The sequence below is a fragment of the Pristiophorus japonicus genome, unplaced genomic scaffold (assembly GCF_044704955.1).
Source record: "Pristiophorus japonicus isolate sPriJap1 unplaced genomic scaffold, sPriJap1.hap1 HAP1_SCAFFOLD_269, whole genome shotgun sequence".
NCBI classification, from domain to species: Eukaryota; Metazoa; Chordata; class Chondrichthyes; family Pristiophoridae; genus Pristiophorus; species Pristiophorus japonicus.
This window is the reverse complement of record NW_027252439.1, coordinates 230,483-251,950: the sequence shown is the minus strand read 5'-3', so window position 1 is coordinate 251,950 and position 21,468 is coordinate 230,483. Positions and strand designations below refer to the sequence as shown.

General features: G+C 48.8%; 1 protein-coding gene across 1 annotated transcript in view; it reads left to right on the top strand.

Annotated features, from left to right (window-relative positions):
- LOC139247291 (lysosomal acid phosphatase-like) overlaps positions 1-2,827 on the top strand; it is a 64,352-nt gene extending 61,525 nt beyond the window's left edge. Inside the window, exon 7 of the mRNA XM_070871594.1 lies at positions 2,589-2,827. Within this exon, the coding sequence (XP_070727695.1) occupies positions 2,589-2,749 (161 nt within the window). The 3' untranslated portion in view covers positions 2,750-2,827. The remainder of the gene's footprint in view (positions 1-2,588) is intronic.
- The last annotated feature ends 18,641 nt before the right edge of the window (positions 2,828-21,468 follow it).

Sequence of the window (21,468 nt, the reverse complement as noted above, 5' to 3'; positions counted from 1 at the left end):
TCTCCGTAATCCCAATCACATCATATTTGTTAACATCTATTTGCACAGTTAATTCATCCACTTTATTGCGGATACTCCTTGCATTAAGACACAAAGCCTTCAGGCTTGTTCTTTTAACACCCTTTGTCCTTTTAGAATTTTGCTGTACAGTGGCACTTTTTGTTCTTTGCCTTGGGTTTCTCTGCCCTCCACTTTTCCTCATCTCCTTTCTGTCTTTTGCTTTTGCCTCCTTTTTGTTTCCCTCTGTCTCCCTGCATTGGTTCCCATCCCCCTGCCATATCAGTTTAAATCCTCCCCAACAGCACTAGCAAACACGCCCCCTAGGACATTGGTTCCGGTCCTGCCCAGGTGCAGACCGTCCGGTTTGTACTGGTCCCACCTCCCCCAGAACCGGTTCCAATGCCCCAGGAATTTGAATCCCTCCCTGTTGCACCACTGCTCAAGCCACGTATTCATCTGCGCTATCCTGCGATTCCTACTCTGACTATCACGTGGCACTGGTAGCAATCCCGAGATTACTACTTTTGAGGTCCTACTTTTTAATTTAGCTCCTAGCTCCTTAAATTCGTTTCGTAGGACCTCATCCCTCTTTTTACCTATGTCGTTGGTACCAATGTGCACCACGACAACTGGCTGTTCTCCCTCCCTTTTTAGAATGTCCTGCACCCGCTCCGAGACATCCTTGACCCTTGCACCAGGGAGGCAACATACCATCCTGGAGTCTCGGTTGCGGCCGCAGAAACGCCTATCTATTCCCCTCACCATTGAATCCCCAATCACTATTGCTCTCCCACTCTTTTTCCTGCCCTCCTGTGCAGCAGAGCCAGCCACGGTGCCATGAACTTGGCTGCTGCTGCCCTCCCCTGATGAGTCATCCCCCTCAACAGTACCCAAAGCAGTGTATCTGTTTTGCAGGGGGATGACCACAGGGGACTCCTGCACTACCTTCCTTGCACTGCTCTTCCTGTTGGTCTTCCATTCCCTATCTGGCTGTGGACCCTTTCCCTGTGGTACGACCAACTCGCTACACGTGATACTCACGTCATTCTCAGCATCGTGGATGCTCCAGAGTGAATCCACCCTCAGCTCCAACTCCGCAACGCGGTCTGTCAGGAGCTGGAGGCGGATACACTTCCCGCACACGTAATCGTCAGGGACACCGGAAGTGTCCCTGAGTTCCCACATGGTACAGGAGGAGCATAACACCCGACCGAGCTCTCCTGCCATGACTTAACCCTTATATACACTTAAATTGGCAACAACAGTGTTAAAAGTTACTCACTGATATAGAAGAGAAAAAAGAAAAACTACTCACCAATCACCAGCCAATCACTTACCCTCTTGGCTGTGACGTCACCTTTTGATTTCTTTCTACTTCTTTTTTGCCTTCTCCCTGTAGCTGCACAAGTCACGCCTTTTATAGGCCTCACCACGCACCTCCTCGACGCTAGGCCCCGGACTCCCTGCTGTGCCTTTTATAGGCCTCTCCACACACCTCCTCGACGCTGGGCCCCGGACTCCCTGCTGTGCCTTTCATAGGCCTCTCCACACACCTCCTCGACGCTGGGCCCCGGACTCCCTGCTGTGCCTTTTATAGGCCTCTCCACACACCTCCTCGACGCTGCTCCCGACTGCCGCCGACGCTGGGCCCCGGACTCCCTGCTGTGCCTTTTATAGGCCTCACCACGCACCTCCGACGCTGGGCCCCGGACTCCCTGCTGTGCCTTTTATAGGCCTCTCCACGCACCTCCTCGACGCTGCTCCCGACTGCCGCCGACGCTGGGCCCCGGACTCCCTGCTGTGCCTTTTATAGGCCTCACCACGCACCTCCGACGCTGGGCCCCGGACTCCCTGCTGTGCCTTTTATAGGCCGCTCCACGCACCTCCTCGACGCTGCTCCCGACTGCCGCCGACGCTGGGCCCCGGACTCCCTGCTGTGCCTTTTATAGGCCTCACCACGCACCTCCGACGCTGGGCCCCGGACTCCCTGCTGTGCCTTTTATAGGCCGCTCCACGCACCTCCTCGATGCTGCTCCCGACTGCCGCAGACTCTCAATGTCAATGTCAATGTTGATGGAATTCCCGAATTAGTCACTCTTTTTTAAAAAACAAATGTCAAAAGCCACAGCAATCCTAAATATCGAGACCATTTATCCCCTCCCCTCCCCCGCGTCCCATCGCGTCCCCTCCCCCCGCGTCCCCTCCCCCCGCGTCCCCTCCCACATCCCCCTCCCATTCCCTACCTCCCCGCTTCCCCTCATCCCCTTCCCCCGTACCCCTGCCCCCACATATACCCATCCCCTCCCCTCCCCCTCCCCTCTCCCCCCCCCTCTCTTCCCCCCCCCCCCCTCCCCCTGCGTCCCCCCCCCCCCCGCGCCCCTCTCCCCGTGGTGGTGTACAGGCTGGCACCAGTACCTGTCCCCTAAAGTGTCCGTTATTCACGTGTGGGGCAGGGTGGTGATTCTGTCGAATGGCGGGCGAGCGCGGAGCGTTAACATTATATACCACATTCTCCTGATGTATAACATAACCGTGAATGCCATTCCCCAACTCTGGCACATGTCTGAAGTGTGTGTATCTCTCTGCAGAGCGGATCGTGGGCCTGCTGGTGGGCTCCTGCCTTCTCTTGATGCTTATTGGCCTGTGTGTCAAGCTGAGCTGCCGAAACAAGAGGCAATCCCTGGGCTACCAGCAACTCCCAGCAACTTGCAGCAACCAGCAACCAGCGACAATGAGAAATTGGCCTTGACCTTATCAGAACATAGAACAAGAAAGGCTGTGGGACTGGGAGCAGTCCGTGGCCCGAGGGGAGGGGAGGGCAGGTTGCTTGCTTTAAATGGCCTTTTATTCGTACGATAAGCAGGAGTTTTAGCTCCGATCCTTTGGTCACTGTGAGGTTAAAAAACGTGTATTTGCTTCAGAAAAGGAGCATTGAATGGAAAATGGGAGCTTAAAGTGTGGGAGGAAAGGCCAGTGTGTTGTAAGTGTTGATGTGGAGCGGTGCCTGACTTTATTTTGAATAGCTCGCAGTGTGCTGGGTGGGGTAGTTCAGTTGTCTTCACTGTTACATGGGTCTTTGTAATCCCACTAGACACAGCTGGCGATTAGTCGGTCAGTATTTGTGCCCAAGTTACCACGCAGCCAGGGACACCGGATCTTTGGGTGGTATTGGTACCTGTAACTCTGGACCTGTATACCTCACTGCCATTGCACAAACTATTCCATCATATACCCGGGGCTACAGGCAAGTTTCTAAGCCCCTACATAAACTAAAGACAATTGCATTTATATAGCGCCATTCAGGACCTCCGGGCGTCCCAAAGCACTGAGGTACTTTTGAGGTGCAGCACTGTTGTAACGACACAAACTCTGCAACCAATTTGTGCACAGCAAGCTCCCACAATGACCAGAATCTGTTTTTCAGTGACGTTGGTTGAGGCAGAAATATTGGCCAGGACACCGGGGAAAACTCCTGCTCTTCAGAATATTGCTTGGGATTTTTTACCCCCAAGAGGGTCTGTGGGTCAGTCTTTGGGTCAGTGGGTAACAGGGAACAGCACCAACCCTTGTACATGGCCGCCTTTGACCTCACAAAGGCTTTCGACACTGTCAACCATGAGGGTCTATCGAGCGTCCTCCTCCATTTTGGCTGCCCCCAAAAGTTCGTCACCATCCTCCGCCTGCTCCACGAGGACATGCAGGCCGTGATCCTGACCAACGGATCCATCACTAACCCAATCTACGTCCGGACCGGGGTCAAGCAGGGCAGCTTCATCACCCCAACCCTCAGTGGGGGGATCGTGGGGGGGGGGGTCGGGGGGGAGGGGTCGGGGGTGGGGGGGAGGAGAGGCCAGGGGGTCAGTTGGGGGGGGGGCCGGAGGGGTCAGTGGGGGAGGGTCGGGGGGGCTCAGTGGGGGGGGGGGTGAGGCCGGGGAGGTCAGTTGGGAGGGGATCGGGGGTCAGTAGGGGGGGCGGGGGTCAGTGGGGGGGATCGGGTGGTGAGTGGGGGGGGGGTCGGGGGCATGGGTGTCAGTGGGGAGGGGGCGTGGGTGTCAGTGGGGAGGGGGGCCGGGGCGGGGGGGGGAGGCCGGGGGGTGGGTGTCAGTGGGGAGGGGGGGGGCGAGTGGGTGAGTGGGAGGGGGGCCTGGGCGGGTGGTCAGTGGGAGGGGGGCCGGGGCGGGTGGTCAGTGGGGGGGAGGCCGGGGGGGGTCAGTGGGGGGGAGGCCGGGGGGGTCAGTGGGAGGTTAGTGAGGGGGGTGGGGGGAGGGCAGGGGGTCAGTGGGGGGGGGCCGGGGGGGATCGGGGGGCGATTGGTGAGCAGTGACCAGTCTGTGTATTTTGCACGGTATAATTTGGACTGTGGGTCAGGTTGGAATGTTTGGTTGGGGGCAGTGCCACTGTATTGCCCAATGTTTGCAACCTCTGCCAAGCTGGGGCTGGGAAACCCACGACCGTCCTTCAGGCAACGTAACTGCTGCCCTGTCCTGGGACCAATTACAAATCAGCAGGAAATAATTTGCTTGCTTTTTTAAAAGAATGCTGTTTTTGATCCTGTTTTTTCTAAGACGTAACACAGAAATCTGAAGCTGTGACACATTGTTTTTATACTGTGAACCTGCGCTGCCGTTGCTTACGGATGGTTGGAGCAGGCGGAATGTCTGAGTGAGGTGACAGCACCAACACTGCTGGGGAGAATGATAATGGATTATGTTGCAACATTACCCATTGAATTCCGTGTTAAGAACATAAGAAATAGGCCATACGGCCCCTCATTTAGTACGATCATGGCTGATCTGATCATGCTCCACTTCCCTGCCCGCTCCCCATAACCCCTTATTCCATTATTGGTTAAGAAACTGTCTATTTCTGTCTTAAATGTATTCAATGACCCAGCCTCCACAGCTCTCTGAGGCAGCAAATTCCACAGATTTACAAACCTCTGAGAGAAGAAATTTCTCCTCATCTCAGTTTTAAATGGACGGCCCCTTATTCTAAGATTATGCCCCTAGTTCTAGTCACCCCCATCAGATAAGATCACCTCTCATTCTTCTGAATTCCAATGAGTAGAGGCCCAACCTACTCAACCTTTCCTCATAAGTCAACCCTCTCATCCCCAGAATCAACCGAGTGAACCTTCCCTAAACTGCCTCCAAAGCAAGTATATCCTTTCATAAATATGGAAACCAAAACTGCACGCAGTATTCCAGGTGTGGCCTCACCAATACCCTGTATAGCTGTAGCAAGACTTCCCTGCTTTTATACTCCATCCCCTTAGCAATAAAGGCCAAGATACCATTGGCCTTCCTGATCACTTGCTGTACCTGCATACTAACCTTTCGTGTTTCATGCACAAGTACCCCCAGGTCCCGCTGTACTGCAGCACTTTGTAATCTTTCTCCCTTTAAGTAATAACTTGCTCTTCGATTTTTGCTGCTAAAGTGTATGACCTCATACTTTCCAACATTATACTCCATCTGCCAAATTTTTGCCCACTCACTTGTATATAGAGATATCATCTCGAGAGGTGGAGCTTTTACTGTTCACGGTCAACTCTACACAAGGCGACCATGGCCTAGGGCAAAAAAACCCGTAGTTGTTCGACAGGTATTTGGTTGGAGTGATGGGGGAGTTGTAGCTGTCCATGGAGGAATAATCCACCAGGAGAGGTGTCGTTCACCTCTCCTTGTCTCAGTGAAGATCTCTACCCTGCTGCTATCCCCATGTCAATCCTTATCTCAACCCCACTCTTCCCTTTCTCGGGTACCATTTAGTTCCTGTCTGTAAACGCCAATTGTCCCACAGTGATGGAGTGGTTATATTACTGCATGAGTAATCCAGATGTCTGGGAGTTTCAATCCCACTATGGCTGTTTGAGAACTCGGAAATAAAAAGCTGGTCTCAGTAAAAGTGACCATGAAGCTGTCAGATTGTCGTAAAAACCCCAAATTGTTCACTACTGTCCTTGAGGGAAGGAAATCTGCCATCCTTACCCGGTCTGGCCTATATGTGACTCCAGACCCACAGCAATATGCCCTGTGAGATGGCCGAGCGGGACATTGGGTTATATCACCACCCTTCCTCAGATGGGCAATAACAGCTGGCCTTGCCAGCGACACCCACATCCTGAGTATAAATAATATTTTTTAAAGTAACTTTTTTTCTGGGCACCTGCCTCCTCCCAAGGTTCTTATCGGGAGATATGCAAACCTAAAACAGCGGCAGAGCCCCTTTAACACTTGGAATATTGTCGATCGTGGACATAAACTGCACCCCCTCCACCCAATAATGACATTCGTTTCTTTGTTCCTTTTGTAAATGGAGTCTTCTCCGGAACAACAGTTTTATCGATCCATGTTCAACTGCTGACCGGGGAAAGGTTAATGATAGGTGGGGGGTCCGTACTGAAATACTGTGGGGGGGGGGGTCCGTACAGAAATACTGTGGGGGGGGGGGGTCCGTACAGAAATACTGTGGGGGGGGGGGGTCCGTACAGAAATACTGTGGGGGGGGGGGTGGCCTGTACTGAAATACTGTGGGGGGGGGGGTCCGTACAGAAATACTGTGGGGGGGGGGGGGGGTGGTCTGTGCTGAAATACTGTGGGGGGGGGGGGAGGGGGAGGGGGGTCCGTGCTGAAATACTGTGGGGGGGGTCCGTACTGAAATACTGTTGGGGGAGGGTCCGTGCTGAAATACTGTGGGGGGGGGGGAGGGAGGGTCCGTACTGAAATACTGTTGGGGAAGGGTCCGTGCTGAAATACTGTGGGGGGGGGGAGGGTCCGTGCTGAAATACTGTGGGGGGGGGGGGGAGGGTCCGTGCTGAAATACTGTGGGGGGGGGGGGGAGGGTCCGTGCTGAAATACTGTGGGGGGGGGGGGGGGGAGGGTCCGTGCTGAAATACTGTAGGGTGGGGGGGGAGGGTCCGTGCTGAAATACTGTGGGGGGGGGGGGGGGAGGGTCCGTGCTGAAATACTGTGGGGGGGGGGGGGGAGGGTCCGTGCTGAAATACTGTGGGGGGGGGGGGGAGGGTCCGTGCTGAAATACTGTGGGGGGGGGTCCGTGCTGAAATACTGTGGGGGGGGGGGGGTGGGGGAGGGTCCGTGCTGAAATACTGTGGGGGGGGGGGGAGGGTCCGTGCTGAAATACTGTGGGGGGGGAGTGGTAGGGAGGGTCCGTGCTGAAATACTGTGGGGGGGGGGGGGGGGGGAGGGTCCGTGCTGAAATACTGTGGGGGGGGGGGGGAGGGTCCGTGCTGAAATACTGTAGGGTGGGGGGGAGGGTCCGTGCTGAAATACTGTGGGGGGGGGGGGGGAGGGTCCGTGCTGAAATACTGTGGGGGGGGGGGGGAGGGTCCGTGCTGAAATACTGTGGGGGGGGGGGGGAGGGTCCGTGCTGAAATACTGTGGGGGGGGGGGGGAGGGTCCGTGCTGAAATACTGTAGGGGGGGGGGGAGGGTCCGTGCTGAAATACTGTGGGGGGGGGGGAGAGGGTCCGTGCTGAAATACTGTGGGGGGGGGGGGGAGGGTCCGTGCTGAAATACTGTGGGGGGGAGGGTCCGTGCTGAAATACTGTGGGGGGGGGGGGAGGGTCCGTGCTGAAATACTGTGGGGGGGGGGGGGGAGGGTCCGTGCTGAAATACTGTGGGGGGGGGGGGGGGGTCCGTGCTGAAATACTGTGGGGGGGGGGTCCGTGCTGAAATACTGTGGGGGGGGGGGGGGGCAGGGTCCGTGCTGAAATACTGTAGGGGGGGGGGGAGGGTCCGTGCTGAAATACTGTGGGGGGGGGGGAGGGTCCGTGCTGAAATACTGTGGGGGGGGAGTGGTAGGGAGGGTCCGTGCTGAAATACTGTAGGGTGGGGGGGAGGGTCCGTGGGGTGGGGGGGTGGGTCCGTGCTGAAATACTGTGGGGGGGAGGGGGTCCGTGCTGAAATACTGTGGGGGGGGGGAGGGGGTCCGTGCTGAAATACTGTGGGGGGGAGGGGGTCCGTGCTGAAATACTGTGGGGGGGAGGGGGTCCGTGCTGAAATACTGTGGGTGGGGGGTCTCGAATCTCCTCCAGGGGGATCCCAGAACAAGAGAAGTAATCTTAAAACTAGAACCAGGCTATCCAGGAGAGAAGCTGCTTCTCACACAAAGGTAGTGAGAATGTGCAACTCTCTCTCTATAGGCTCTCGCGGCCGGGCACAATTGCTGAGACAGAAATGGATAGATTTTTGTTGGGCATCAGGGGATAAGGAGCAAATGCAGATAAATGGAGTTGAGGTACAGACCATCCATGATCTGATTGGTTAGTGGAGCAGGCTGGCAGGGCGGAATGGCCTCGGCCTATTCCTGTTTCTATTTCAGTGAGTTCTGAGGCCCGATTGTGAATATAACTTGCGATAATAAATCACTCGATTGTACTGTCATAATTTCAGCATTTCCCTGTGTTGCATGCAATAAATTTTGATTATTTTCTCCGTTCACATCTGACTGAGTTTCATTTATTCACAGCAATGATGGTAAAATCTACAAAATACAAACAACATCCCAGTTCAGCACTGAGCAGATCCACACCCCCAGCTGCCCCCACCAGTTGGCAGCCAAGGCTCTGCTACATAGAAACATAGAAAATAGGTGCAGGATTAGGCCATTCGGCCCTTCTAGCCTGCACCGCCATTCAATGAGTTCATGGCTGAACATGCAACTTCAGTACCCCATTCCTGCTTTCTCACCATACCCCTTGATTCCCCTAGTAGTAAGGACTTCATCTAACTCCTTTTTGAATATATTTAGTGAATTGGCCTCAACAACTTTCTGTGGTAGAGAATTTCACAGGTTCACCACTCTCTGGGTGAAGAAATTCCTCCTCATCTCGGTCCTAAATGGCTTCCCCCTTATCCTTAGACTGTGTCCCCTGGTTCTGGACTTCCCCAACATTGGGAACATTCTTCCTGCATCTAACCTGTCTAACCCCGTCAGAATTTTAAACGTTTCTATGAGGTCCCCTCTCATTCTTCTGAACTCCAGTGAATACAAGCCCAGTTGATCCAGCCTTTCTTGATAGGTCAGTCCCGCCATCCCGGGAATCAGTCTGGTGAACCTTCGCTGCACTCCCTCAATAGCAAGAATGTCCTTCCTCAGGTTAGGAGACCAAAACTGTACACAATACTCCAGGTGTGGCCTCACCAAGGCCCTGTACAATTGTAGCAACACCTCCCTGCCCCTGTACTCAAATCCCCTCGCTATGAAGGCCAACATGCCATTTGCTTTCTTAACCGCCTGCTGTACCTGCATGCCAACCTTCAATGACTGATGTACCATGACACCCAGGTCTCGTTGCACCTCCCCTTTTCCTAATCTGTCACCATTCAGATAATAGTCTGTCTCTCTGTTTTTACCACCAAAGTGGATAACCTCACATTTATCCACATTATACTTCATCTGCCATGCATTTGCCCACTCACCTAACCTATCCAAGTCGCTCTGCAGCCTCATAGAATCCTCCTTGCAGCTCACACTGCCACCCAACTTAGTGTCATCCGCAAATTTGGAGATACTACATTTAATCCCCTTGTCTAAATCATTAATGTACAGTGTAAGCAGCTGGGGCCCCAGCACAGAACCTTGTGGTACCCCACAAGTCACTGCCTGCCATTCTGAAAAGTCCCCATTTACTCCTACTCTTTGCTTCCTGTCTGACAACCAGTTCTCAATCCATGTCAGCACACTACCCCCAATCCCATGTGCTTTAACTTTGCACATTAATCTCTTGTGTGGGACCTTGTCGAAAGCTTCTGAAAGTCCAAATATACCACATCAACTGGTTCTCCCTTGTCCACTCTACTGGAAACATCCTCAAAAAATTCCAGAAGATTTGTCAAGCATGATTTCCCTTTCACAAATCCATGCTGACTTGGACCTATCATATTACCTCTTTCCAAATGCACTGCGATGACATCCTTAATAATTGATTCCATCATTTTACCCACTACCGATGTCAGGCTGACCGGTCTGTAATTCCCTGTTTTCTCTCTCCCTCCTTTTTTAAAAAGTGGGGCTACATTGGCTACCCTCCACTCCATAGGAACTGATCCAGAGTCAATGGAATGTTGGAAAATGACTGTCAATGCATCCACTATTTCCAAGGCCACCTCCTTAAGTACTCTGGGATGCAGTCCATCAGGCCCTGGGGATTTATCGGCCTTCAATCCCATCAATTTCCCCAACACAATTTCCCGACTAATAAGGATTTCCCTCAGTTCCTCCTCCTTACTAGACCCTCCGACCCCTTTTATATCCGGAAGGTTGTTTGTGTCCTCCTCAGTGAATACCGAACCAAAGTACTTGTTCAATTGGTCCGCCATTTCTTTGTTCCCCGTTATGACTTCCCCTGATTCTGACTGCAGGGGACCTACGTTTGTCTTTACTAACCTTTTTCTCTTTACATACCTATAGAAACTTTTGCAATCCGTCTTAATGTTCCCTGCAAGCTTCTTCTCGTACTCCATTTTCCCTGCCCTAATCAAACCCTTTGTCCTCCTCTGCTGAGTTCTAAATTTCTCCCAGTCCCCGGGTTCTCTGCTATTTCTGGCCAATTTGTATGCCACTTCCTTGGCTTTAATGCTATCCCTGATTTCCCTTGATAGCCACGGTTGAGCCACCTTCCCTTTTTTATTTTTACGACAGACAGGAATGTACAATTGTTGTAGTTCATCCATGCGGTCTCTAAATGTCTGCCATTGCCCATCCACAGTCAACCCCTTCAGTATCATTCGCCAATCTATCCTAGCCAATTCACGCCTCATACCTTCAAAGTTACCCTTCTTTAAGTTCTGGACCATGGTCTCTGAATTAACTGTTTCATTCTCCATCCTAATGCAGAATTCCACCATATTATGGTCACTCTTCCCCAAGGGGCCTCGCACAACGAGATTGCTAATTAATTGCTAGAACTCTGATATCTTCACACTCAGTCCCCCATCTCCTGCCCTCAATCATCAGCAAAGTGATGGAAGGTGTGGACAGTGCTATCAAGCAGCACTTACAGACCAATAACCTGCTCACCGATGCTCAGTTTGGGTTCCGCCAGGACCACTCGGCTCCAGACCTCATTACAACCTTGATCCAAACAGGAGCTGAATTCCAGAGGTGAGGTGAGAGTGACTGCCATCGACATCAAGGCAGCTTTTGACCAAGTGTGGCATCAAGGACCCCGAGTAAAACTGAAGTCAATGGGGATCAGGGGGCAAACTCTCCACTGGCTGGAGTCATACCCAGCACAGAGGAAGATGGTTGTGGTGGTTGGAGGTCAATCATCACAGCCCCAGGACATCGCTGCAGGAGTTCCTTAGGGCAATGTCCTAGGTCCAAACATCTTCAGCTGCTTCATCAATGATCTTCCCTCCATCATAAGGTCAGAAGTGAGGATGTTCGCTGATGATTGCACAGAGTTCAGTTCCATTCACAACTCCTCAGATAATGGAGCAGCCCATGCCCACATGCAGCAAGACCTGGACAACATTCAGGTTTGGGCTGATAAGTGGCAAGTAACATTTGCACCACACAAGTGCCAGGCAATGACCATCTCCAACAAGCGAGAGTCGAACCACCAGCGCTTGACATTCTGCAGCATTACCATCGCCGAATCCCCCATCATCAACATCCTGGGGGTCAGCATTGACCAGAAACATAACTGGACCAGCCACATAAATACTGAGGCAACAAGAGCAGGTCAGAGGCTGGGTATTCTGCGGCAAGTGACTCACCTCCTGACTCCCCAAAGCCTTTCCACCATCTACAAGGCACAAGTCAGTCCGTCGCACCTCTGCTCTCACCCCTTCCCCTCCCTCTCAGGACCATGACAGGGTTCCCCTTGTCCTCACCTTTCACCCCACCGGCCTCCACATTCAACGGATCATCCTCCGCCATTTCCGCCACCTCCAGTGTGATCCCACCACCAATCACATCTTCCCCTCCCCTCCCCCCTCAGCATTCCGAAGGGACCGTTCCCTCTGCGACACCCTGGTCCATCCCAGCACTCCCTCCCCTTCCCATGGCACCTTCCCGTGCAGGCGCAGGAGATGCAACACCTGCCCTTTTCCCTCCTCCCTTCCCACTGTCCAGGGCCCCAAACATCCCTTCCAGGTGACACAGCGATTTACTTGTACTTCTTTCAATGTAGTATACTGTATTCGCTGCTCACGATGTGGTCTCCTCTACATTGGGGAGACCAAGCACAGATTGTGTGACCACTTTACGGAACACCTCCATTCAGTTTGTAAGTGTGACCCCAAGCTTCCGGTCACCTGTCACTGTAATTCCCCGCTCCACTCTCACTCTGACCTCTCCGTCCTCCGTCTCCTACATTGTTCCAACAAAGTTCAACGCAAGCTCGAGGAACAGCACCTCATCTTTTGTTGAGGCACTTTACAGCCTCTGGACTCAACATCCAGTTCAACAATTTCAGACCGTAAACCCTGACCCTATTTTTTCCTGTTTATTTCTCTCTTTCCCACGGCAGCTGTTGATGAATCTGCCATTTACATCCTAGCTAGATTCCTCTTTTGTTTCTTAACTTGTCCTATTACCATCTCCTTTTGTCTTGCACCTTCATCCCTTTAATCTCTTAATTTATTCTGCCTTCCACCCTATCACAGACCTTCCCCTTTGATCATTCCTCCCCTCCCTACGCTTGCTTAAAAACCTGTCACATCTCTAACTTTTTCCAGTTCTAACCAAGGGTCATCGACCTGAAACGTTAACTCTGTTTCCTCTCCATAGACGCTGCCTGACCTGCTAAGTATTCCCACCATTTTATTATTTAAATACTTGTTTGTTTGGAGATAAGTTTACATATTTAAATACTTGTTTGTTGGAGGTAAGTTTATATACTTAAATGTTTGTTTGGAGGTAAGTTACTTATTCAAATACATGTTTGTTTTGAGGTAAGTGTAATATAGTTCCACCTGGTGGACTACTGCTCCACCTAGTGGACAACTGTGATAATGCAGCCATTGTTGTTTACAGTAATTAAGCATCAGGTGACAGGTCACCTGACAAATTCCTGTGTTGAGAGATATCTTGTAAACTAGTGTGTTGTGATGTCCGAGAAAGTTTACCTCATTTGGTGATGAAGGATGGGATTTCAGGATAACATAGCTGAAATTTGTGTTGGTGGATGACTAGCCAAACATCAGAGAGACTCAAGAACAGCTATAAAAATCCAAGGTAAATTACAAGCACACTTGGCTGAACTGGAGAGTCCAGATGGCTGTGCCTATGGGAACAATAGGGCGCTTGGGTAAATTCCATCGTGACTGAGAGACTTTCGGAGCGTATGTGGAGCGGCTAGAAATGTTTTTCACTGCGAATAGTATCATCGAAGTCCCCAATGATGAAAACCATAACCGGGTGGCGGTAGAGAGAAAACGGGCAACTTTCCTGACTGAAGCAGGCCCCGAGGTGTATGAAACCCTGAAAAATGTGCTTGTTCCTGTCAAGCCAAAGGACACATCACTTATGGAGATTCTAACAAAATTAGAATAGCACTACAGTCCTGAGCCCCTGGAAATTGCTGAAAGTTATCATTTTGGAATATGAAATCAATTACCTGACGAGAGTATCAGTGAGTACATTGTAGCATTAAAAAAGCTATCCATTCACTGTCATTTCGGACATTTCAGGCCCAAGCACTGTGTGACCGTTTTGCTTCATTTTTCATCCCAGAAACAATCAGAAATATGTTATTGACAACTCCTAACTTGACAGTTGATTTAGCTTGTCAGACAGCTATGTCAATGGATATGGTCGACCAATACTCCTGAGAATTTCGTACCATTTCCAGTCATCAGGCAACCGAGGTGAGTCGCCTGCAGGTTAAAAGTAAAAGGCAGTTGGGCCCCAAGGCCTCAGCAACTGGCCAAGGTAACAGAGCATTGAAGTCCTGCTATCAGTGCCTGGGACAACACATTGCTCAAAGCTGTCTATATGTGAAGGCAGAGTGTTCCTTCTGCAGGAAACCCGGGCATCTTGCAAAGGCATGCCGACTGAAGGGTAAACCAACTTTCAAAGCTATAAGTAGAAATCCCCAGAGATTACATAGCACGGAAGAAAAGCAACAAGACGAGGTGGTTTTAGAGCTACACATCATCAGGAGCACGAGGGTAACTAACAGCGATTCGAAAAGTATCATCATCCAGGTAGATGTTGCAGGAACCAGGATACCCGGGAAATCAACATTGGTGCATCCGTGAGTGTAGTACCGGAGTCGTTATACCTCGACAAATTGAGTGATTTTCCACTGGAAAAATTGTAGAACTGCGAGGCTACTCAGGAGAGAACATTCCTGTGGTCGGTCATATCACCGTACTGGTGAAATACAAGGATCAATTTCAGAACTTGCCTCTCTTAGTAATGGCAGGAGACAAGTTTGCCTTATTAGGAAGAAATTGGTTGGGATCACTGAAGCTGGATTGGAGTGAGATTTTTCATGTTGAAACGAGATTTGCATCGAAGGATGATGTCATCAAAAAGTATCCGAAGGTGATCTGCGAAACGGGCAGTCCGATCCAAGGCTTCAAGGCGAGTGTCAGGGTACAGAAGGACGCTAGATCGGTTTAGTGCAAGCCACGTCACGTACCATACACATTCAAGGAGAGTTGAGCAAGAACTCAAAAGACTAGAGACTGAGAACATTATCTCTAAGATAGATTGATGTAATTGGGCTACACCCATTGTTGTTGTACCTAAGTCCGATGGTAAGGTAAGGTTGTGTGGTGATTAACAAGGAAATGTAACCAAGGTTCTAGAGGGTAATGTCCCCAATACATTGCCAAATATAGAAGATTTGTATCTCAACGCTGACAGGTGGTCAGATCTTCTCAAAGTTATATCTTACAAATGCCTACTTATAACTTGTCATGCTTGACTATAAATACTAGGCCTATATCAATTTAATAGGCTACCATTTGGAGTGTCTTCTGCCCCTGCCATATTCCAAGAGGTGATGAACCAGATTTTGCAAGGTATTGAAGGGGTAGTATGTTATTTAGATGACATACTCATTTCAGCACCAAACAGGCAAATTCATAATAACATATTGAATGAAGTCCTCAAATGGCTAGAGAAGCACAGAGTACGAGTGACTGCTCGCAAGTGTGAATTATTTCAAAACTTAGTGGAGTGCTTGGGGTACAGAGTAGACAAAGATGGTTTACATCCAACCAAGGGAAAGCTGGATGCAATTAGAAATGCACCCACTCCCAAGAATGTCGCTGAACTTCGATCATTTTGGGTCTTTTGAACTATTATGGGAATTCCTACCAAATTTGGCTACAATATTACATCCACTGAATGAACTATTGAAAAAACAGGTCCATTGAAAGTGGTCAGAAGAATGCAATGCATCATTCAAGGAGTGTAAAAGCCAATTGGTAGAGAGCACCATGTTTGTTCACTATGACATATCTAAGGAGGTCAAGCTAGCATGTAACGCCTCTCCGTATGGAGTTGGGACAGTGATCTCATGTATTACGTAGTGGGGAGGAGAGACCAATTGCTTTTGTTACTTGTATGGTCATAAGTTTACCATCGTTACAGACCATAAGTCCCTGACAGCAATCCTCCATCCAAAGTCCCCAGTTCCAACATTAGCTGCAGCCCGAATGCAGAGATGGGCTTTGATTTTGTCAGCATATACATATATTGAATACAGACGATCAACTGATCACAGTAATGCTGATGCTATGTCTAGAGTGCCTTCCCCATCACAAGTTACACCCGATAGGGAAGAAGTATTCTATTTTCCATATATTGGTGAACTGCCAGTCACAGCTGAAGAGCAACCAAACGTGACCCAGTTATGTCAAAGGTGTATGATTACATCGCGAATGGCTGGCCAAACCAAGTAACAGACAAAGATATTCATCCATTCTTCATTCGTAGGAATGAATTATCAGTCGATAAAGATTGTATCATGTGGCGTGCAAGAGTAGTTCAAATAAATTCAGGTCCAAATTATTAGGAGACCTCCATGACCAGTAGCTGGGAATGTGCTTGACCAAGAGTTTTGCACAGTTACTTATGATGGCCAAATCTAGATAAAGATATAGGCTACATATCGATTTTGCTGAGCTAGAAGGACAGCAATTGTTCATTATGATTGATAGCCATTCAAAGTTGGTCGAGCTGTTTCCGATGCAGAAAATAACAGGTAAAACACTAGACCATTTACAAAGATTATTTTCTTCATATAACCTCCCAGAAGAAATTGTATCTGATGATGGACCACAATTTTGTTCGGAAGAATTTGTACAGTTCACGAGCAGAAACTGTGTGAACTATACCAAGATTCCACCACACCACCATGTTTCAAATGGTGCAGCAGAGTGCACAGTACAAATTGTAAAATGTGCCCTCATCAAGCAATTGTTAGATCCAAAGCCAAAGAAACGGCAGTTATCGTTGGACCACATTGATCATATTTTACCTACAGACGTGGAAGGAGTTGAAAGTTGGAATGATACGATTATTTCTGACTCATCAGATAGTCTTGTTACAAGTAGAATACCAGTAGCAAATCCTACATCAGATGTACTGGAAACAAATCCAAGAGAAGGTCAGAATTTAAGTCGAAGTCCAAGTCAGGCAGACAAACAGTCTGAAGGTGTAGAGAGTTCAAATGTAGATCAAGGGTTGCCCTTGGAGGAAAACTCTCCTCAGGTTCAGCCTAGAATGAGTCTAAGTTCGACACCAAGTTTGGAAAGTTCTGTTCAAGAGTGAAGGTATCCTCTTCGAAACAGAAAATCAGTGGTTAAGTTTGATTTGTAAATATGGCAAAATAAGTCCTTATCATTTGTTATGTATAACCATGCAAGTTATGTATGATGAATATCTTGTTATAATTACTTCTTCATTAAGGAGGGAGAAGTTTAGTTGCACCTCGCAAACTACTGCTCCACTTACTGGACAACTGTGGTAATGCAGCCATTGCTATTTACAATAATAAAGCATCAGGTGACAGGTCACCTGACAAGTTCCTGTGTTGAGAGCCATCTTGTAAAAGTGTGTGTTGTGATGTCGTAGAGAATATACCAAAGTAAGTTATATATTTAAATACTTGTTTGTTTGGAGGTAAGTTTATATGTTAAATACTTGTTTGTTAGAATCATTGAATCATAGAATCATAGAAATTTACAGCACGAAAGGAGACCATTTCAGCCCTGTATTGTATGGGGTTAATCACATACTGTTAACTATGATATTTAGACATTTAGTGTGTGTTTCTGTCCCATGCCCCGTGGAATGTTGTTGCTATAGAGAGAGAGAGAAGCGACCTTGGGACACACACCAGCTTGTTATGAGACAGTCGGCGCCTTGAGATCTCATGCTTTGTGGACGAGCACCAGGGGTTTAGATTAGGAGTTGGCCATAAGCCACATGCACCCATGTTTTGATCAATAGTATGTTTGTTTAATAGTATAAAGGAACGGCACTGTCCCGTAGCTCTTTGAACTTCACCTTGGACCGTGATTCGTGAGCGGGGCCGGGACCCCCAAGGCTCCAGACCAGCCGTGGTTGCGGAGTTCCCGACGGGCCGAAGGCTGGTAGCTTTGTTGCATCTTATCATACTTCTCTCTTCTTCGTAAACTGTATTATTATCTTTCTTTACTCTCAGTAAACGGTGTTTTATTCTTTACTTCATTTGTCTTGTCTCTTATTGAACATTCATCCAGATCCCGAACCTGGGTCTATTATTAACGATCCAAAACAAGCCCATCGTGTCCACGCCAGTCAACCAAGAGCTACCCAGCCTAATCCCACTTTCCATCTCTCGGTCCATAGCCCTGTAGGTTACAGCACTTTAAGTGCACAACCAAGAAATTCTTAAATGTGGCGAGGCTTTCTGCCACCTCAAGGCTGAGAACTCAACATCCAGAGGTATTCAACATTCAGGAAGGATAGACAGAAAGGAAAAGGAGGTGGGGTGGCGTTGCTGGTTAAAGAGGACATTAATGCAATAGTAAAAAGGACATTAGCCTGGCTTCTGTATGGGTGGAGCTACGAAATACCAAAGGGCTGAAAACGCTAGTGGGAGTGGTGTACAGACCACAAAACAGTAGTAGTGAGGTTGGGGACAACATCAAACAAGAAATTAGGGATGCATGCAATAAAGGTACAGCAGTTATGTATCATGGGCGACTTTAATCTACATCTAGATTGGGCTAACCAAACTAGTAGCAATGCGGTGGAGGAGGATTTCCTGGAGTGTATTAGGGATGGTTTTCTAGACCAATATGTCAAGGAACCAACTAGAGGGCTGGCCATCCTAGACTGGGTGATGTGTAATGAGAAAGGTCTAATTTGCAATCTTGTTGTGCGAGGCCCCATGGGGAAGAGTGACCATAATATGGTAGAATTCTATATAAAGATGGAGAGTGACGCATTTAATTCAGAGACTAGGGTCCTGAACTTAAGAAAAGGTAACTTCGATGGTATGAGGTGTGAATTGGCTAGAATAGACTGGCAAATGATACTTAAAGGGTTGACGGTGGATAGGCAATGGGAAACATTTAAAGATCACATGGATGAACTTCAACAATTGTATATCCCTGTCTGGAGTAAAAATAAAACGGGGAAGGTGGCTCAACCATGGCTAACAAGGGAAATTAAGGATAATAAATCTAAGGAAGACGCATATAAATTGGCCAGAAAAAGCAGCGAACCTGAGGACTGGGAGAAATTTAGAATTTGGCAGAGGAGGACAAAGAGTTTAATTAAGAGGGGGAAAATAGAGTATGAGAGGAAGCTTGCTGGGAACATAAAAACTGACTGCCAAAGTTTCTATAGATATGTGAAGAGAAAAAGATTAGTGAAGACAAACGTAGGTCCCTTGCAGTCAGATTCAGGTGAATTTATAACGGGGAACAAAGAAATGGCAGATCAGTTGAACAAATATTTTGGTTCTGTCATCACGAAGGAAGACACAAATAACCTTCTGGAAGTACGAAGGGACCGAGGGTCTAGTGAGAAGGAGGAACTGACGGATATCCTTATTAGGCGGGAAATTGTGTTAGGGAAATTGATGGGATTGAAGGCTGATAAATCCCCGGTGCCTGATAGTCTGCATCCCAGGGTACTTAAGGAAGTGGCCATAGAAATAGTGGATGCATTGGTGATCATTTCCCAACAGTCTATCGACTCTGGATCAGTTCCTATGGACTGGAGGGTAGCAAATGTAACACCACTTCTTAAAAAAAGAGGTAGAGAGAAAACGGGTAATTATAGACCGGTTAACCTGACATCAATAGTGGGGAAAATGTTGGAATCAATTATTAAGGATGAAATAGCAGCGCATTTGGAAAGCAGTGACAGGATCGGTCCAAGTCAGCATGGATTTATGAAAGGGAAATCATGCTTGACAAGTCTTCTGGAATTTTTTGAAGATGTAACTAATAGAGTGGACAAGGGAGAACCAGAGGGTGTGGTGTATTTGGACTTTCAAATGGCTTTTGACAAAGTCCCACATTGGTGTGCAAAATCAAACCACATGGTCTTGGTAATGTACTGTTGTCGATAGAGAACTGGTTGGCAGACAGGAAGCAGAAAGTCGGGATAAACAGGTCCTTTTCAGAATGGCAGGCAGTGACTAGTGGAGTGCTGCAGGGCTCAGTGCTGGGATCCCAGCTCTTCACAATATATATTAATGATTTCGATGAAGGAATTGAGTGTAATATCTCCAAGTTTGCAGCTGACACTAAACTGGGTGGCGGTGTGAGCTGTGAGGAGGACACTAAGAGGCTGCAGGGTGACTTGGACAGGTTAGGTGAGTGGGCAAATGCATGGCAGATGCAGTATAATGTGGATAAATGTGAGGTTATCCACTTTGGGAGCAAAAGCACGAAGGCAGAATATTATCTGAATGGCAGTAGATTAGGAAAAGGAGAGCTGCAAGGAGACCTGGATGTCATGGTACATCAGTCATTGAAAGTTGGCATGCAGGTACAGCACGCGGTGAAAAAGGCAAATGGTATGTTGGCCTTCATAGCTTTGGGATTTGAGTATAGGAGCAGGTAGGTCTTACTGCAGTTGTACAGGGCCTTGGTGAGGCCTCACCTGGAATACTGTGTTAAGTTTTGGTCTCCTAATCTGAGGAAGGATATTCTTGCTATTGAGGAGTGCAGTGAAATTTCACCAGACTGATTCCCGGGATGGCAGGACTGACATATGAGGAGAGACTATCGACTGGGCATGTATTGACTGGAGTTTAGAAGAATGAGAGGGGATCTCATCGAAACATATAAAATTCTGACGGGATCGGGCAGGTTAGATGCAGGAAGAATGTTCCCGATGTTGGGGAAGTCCAGAACCAGGGATCACAGTCTAAGGATAAGGGGTAAGCCATTTTGGACCAAGATGAGGAGAAACTTCTTCACTCAGAGAGTTGTTAACCTGTGGAATTCCCTGCCGCAGAGAGTTGTTGAGGCCAGTTCATTGGATATATTCAAGAGGGCATTAGATATGGCCCTTATGGCTAAAGGGATCAAGGGGTATGGAGAGAAAGCAGGAAAGGGGTACTGAGGGAATGATCAGCCATGATCATATTGAATGGTGGTGCAGGCTCGAAGGGCCGAATGGCCTACTCCTGCACCTAGTTTCTATGTTTCTAATGTGGGGAAATGTGAAGTTATCCATTTTGATAGGGACAAAAAAGCAGAATATTTGTTGAATGGCGAGACTGGGAAATGTTGGTGTTCAGAGGGACCTGGGGGACCTTGTACATGAATCACTGAAAGTTAACATGCAGGTACAGCAAGCAATTAGGAAAGCAAATGGTCTGTTAGCTTTTGTTACAGAGGGGTTAGAGTATAAGAGTAAAGAAGTTGACTCCGGATCCAATGAACTGGCATCAACAACTCTCTGCGGCAGGGAATTCCACAGGTTAACAACTCTCTGAGTGAAAAAGTTTCTCCTCATCTCAGTCCTAAATGGCTTACCCCTTATCCTTAGACTGTGATCCCTGGTTCTGGACTTCCCCAACATCGGGAACATTCTTTCTGCATCTAACCTGCCCAATCCTATCAGAATTTTATATGTTTCGATGAGATCCCCTCTCACCCTTCTAAACTCCTGGGGACCAACCCTGGTTCAATGAGGAGTGTAGAAGAGCATGCCAGGAGCGGCACCAGGTATACCTGAAAATGAGGTGCCAACCTGGGGAAGCTGCAACACAGGACTACATGCATGCTGAACATCGAAAGCAGCATGCTATGGACAGGGCTAAGTGATCCCACAGCAAAGGCTATGGGCCCCAACACCATCTCGGCTGTTGTGCTGAAGACTTGTGCTCCAGAACTAGCCGCGCCTCTAGCCAAGCTGTTCCAGTGCAGCTACAACACTGGCATCTATCCGACAATGTGGAAAAATGCCCAGGTATGTCCTGTCGACAAAATGCAGGACAGATCCAATCCGGCCAATTACCGCCCCATCAGTC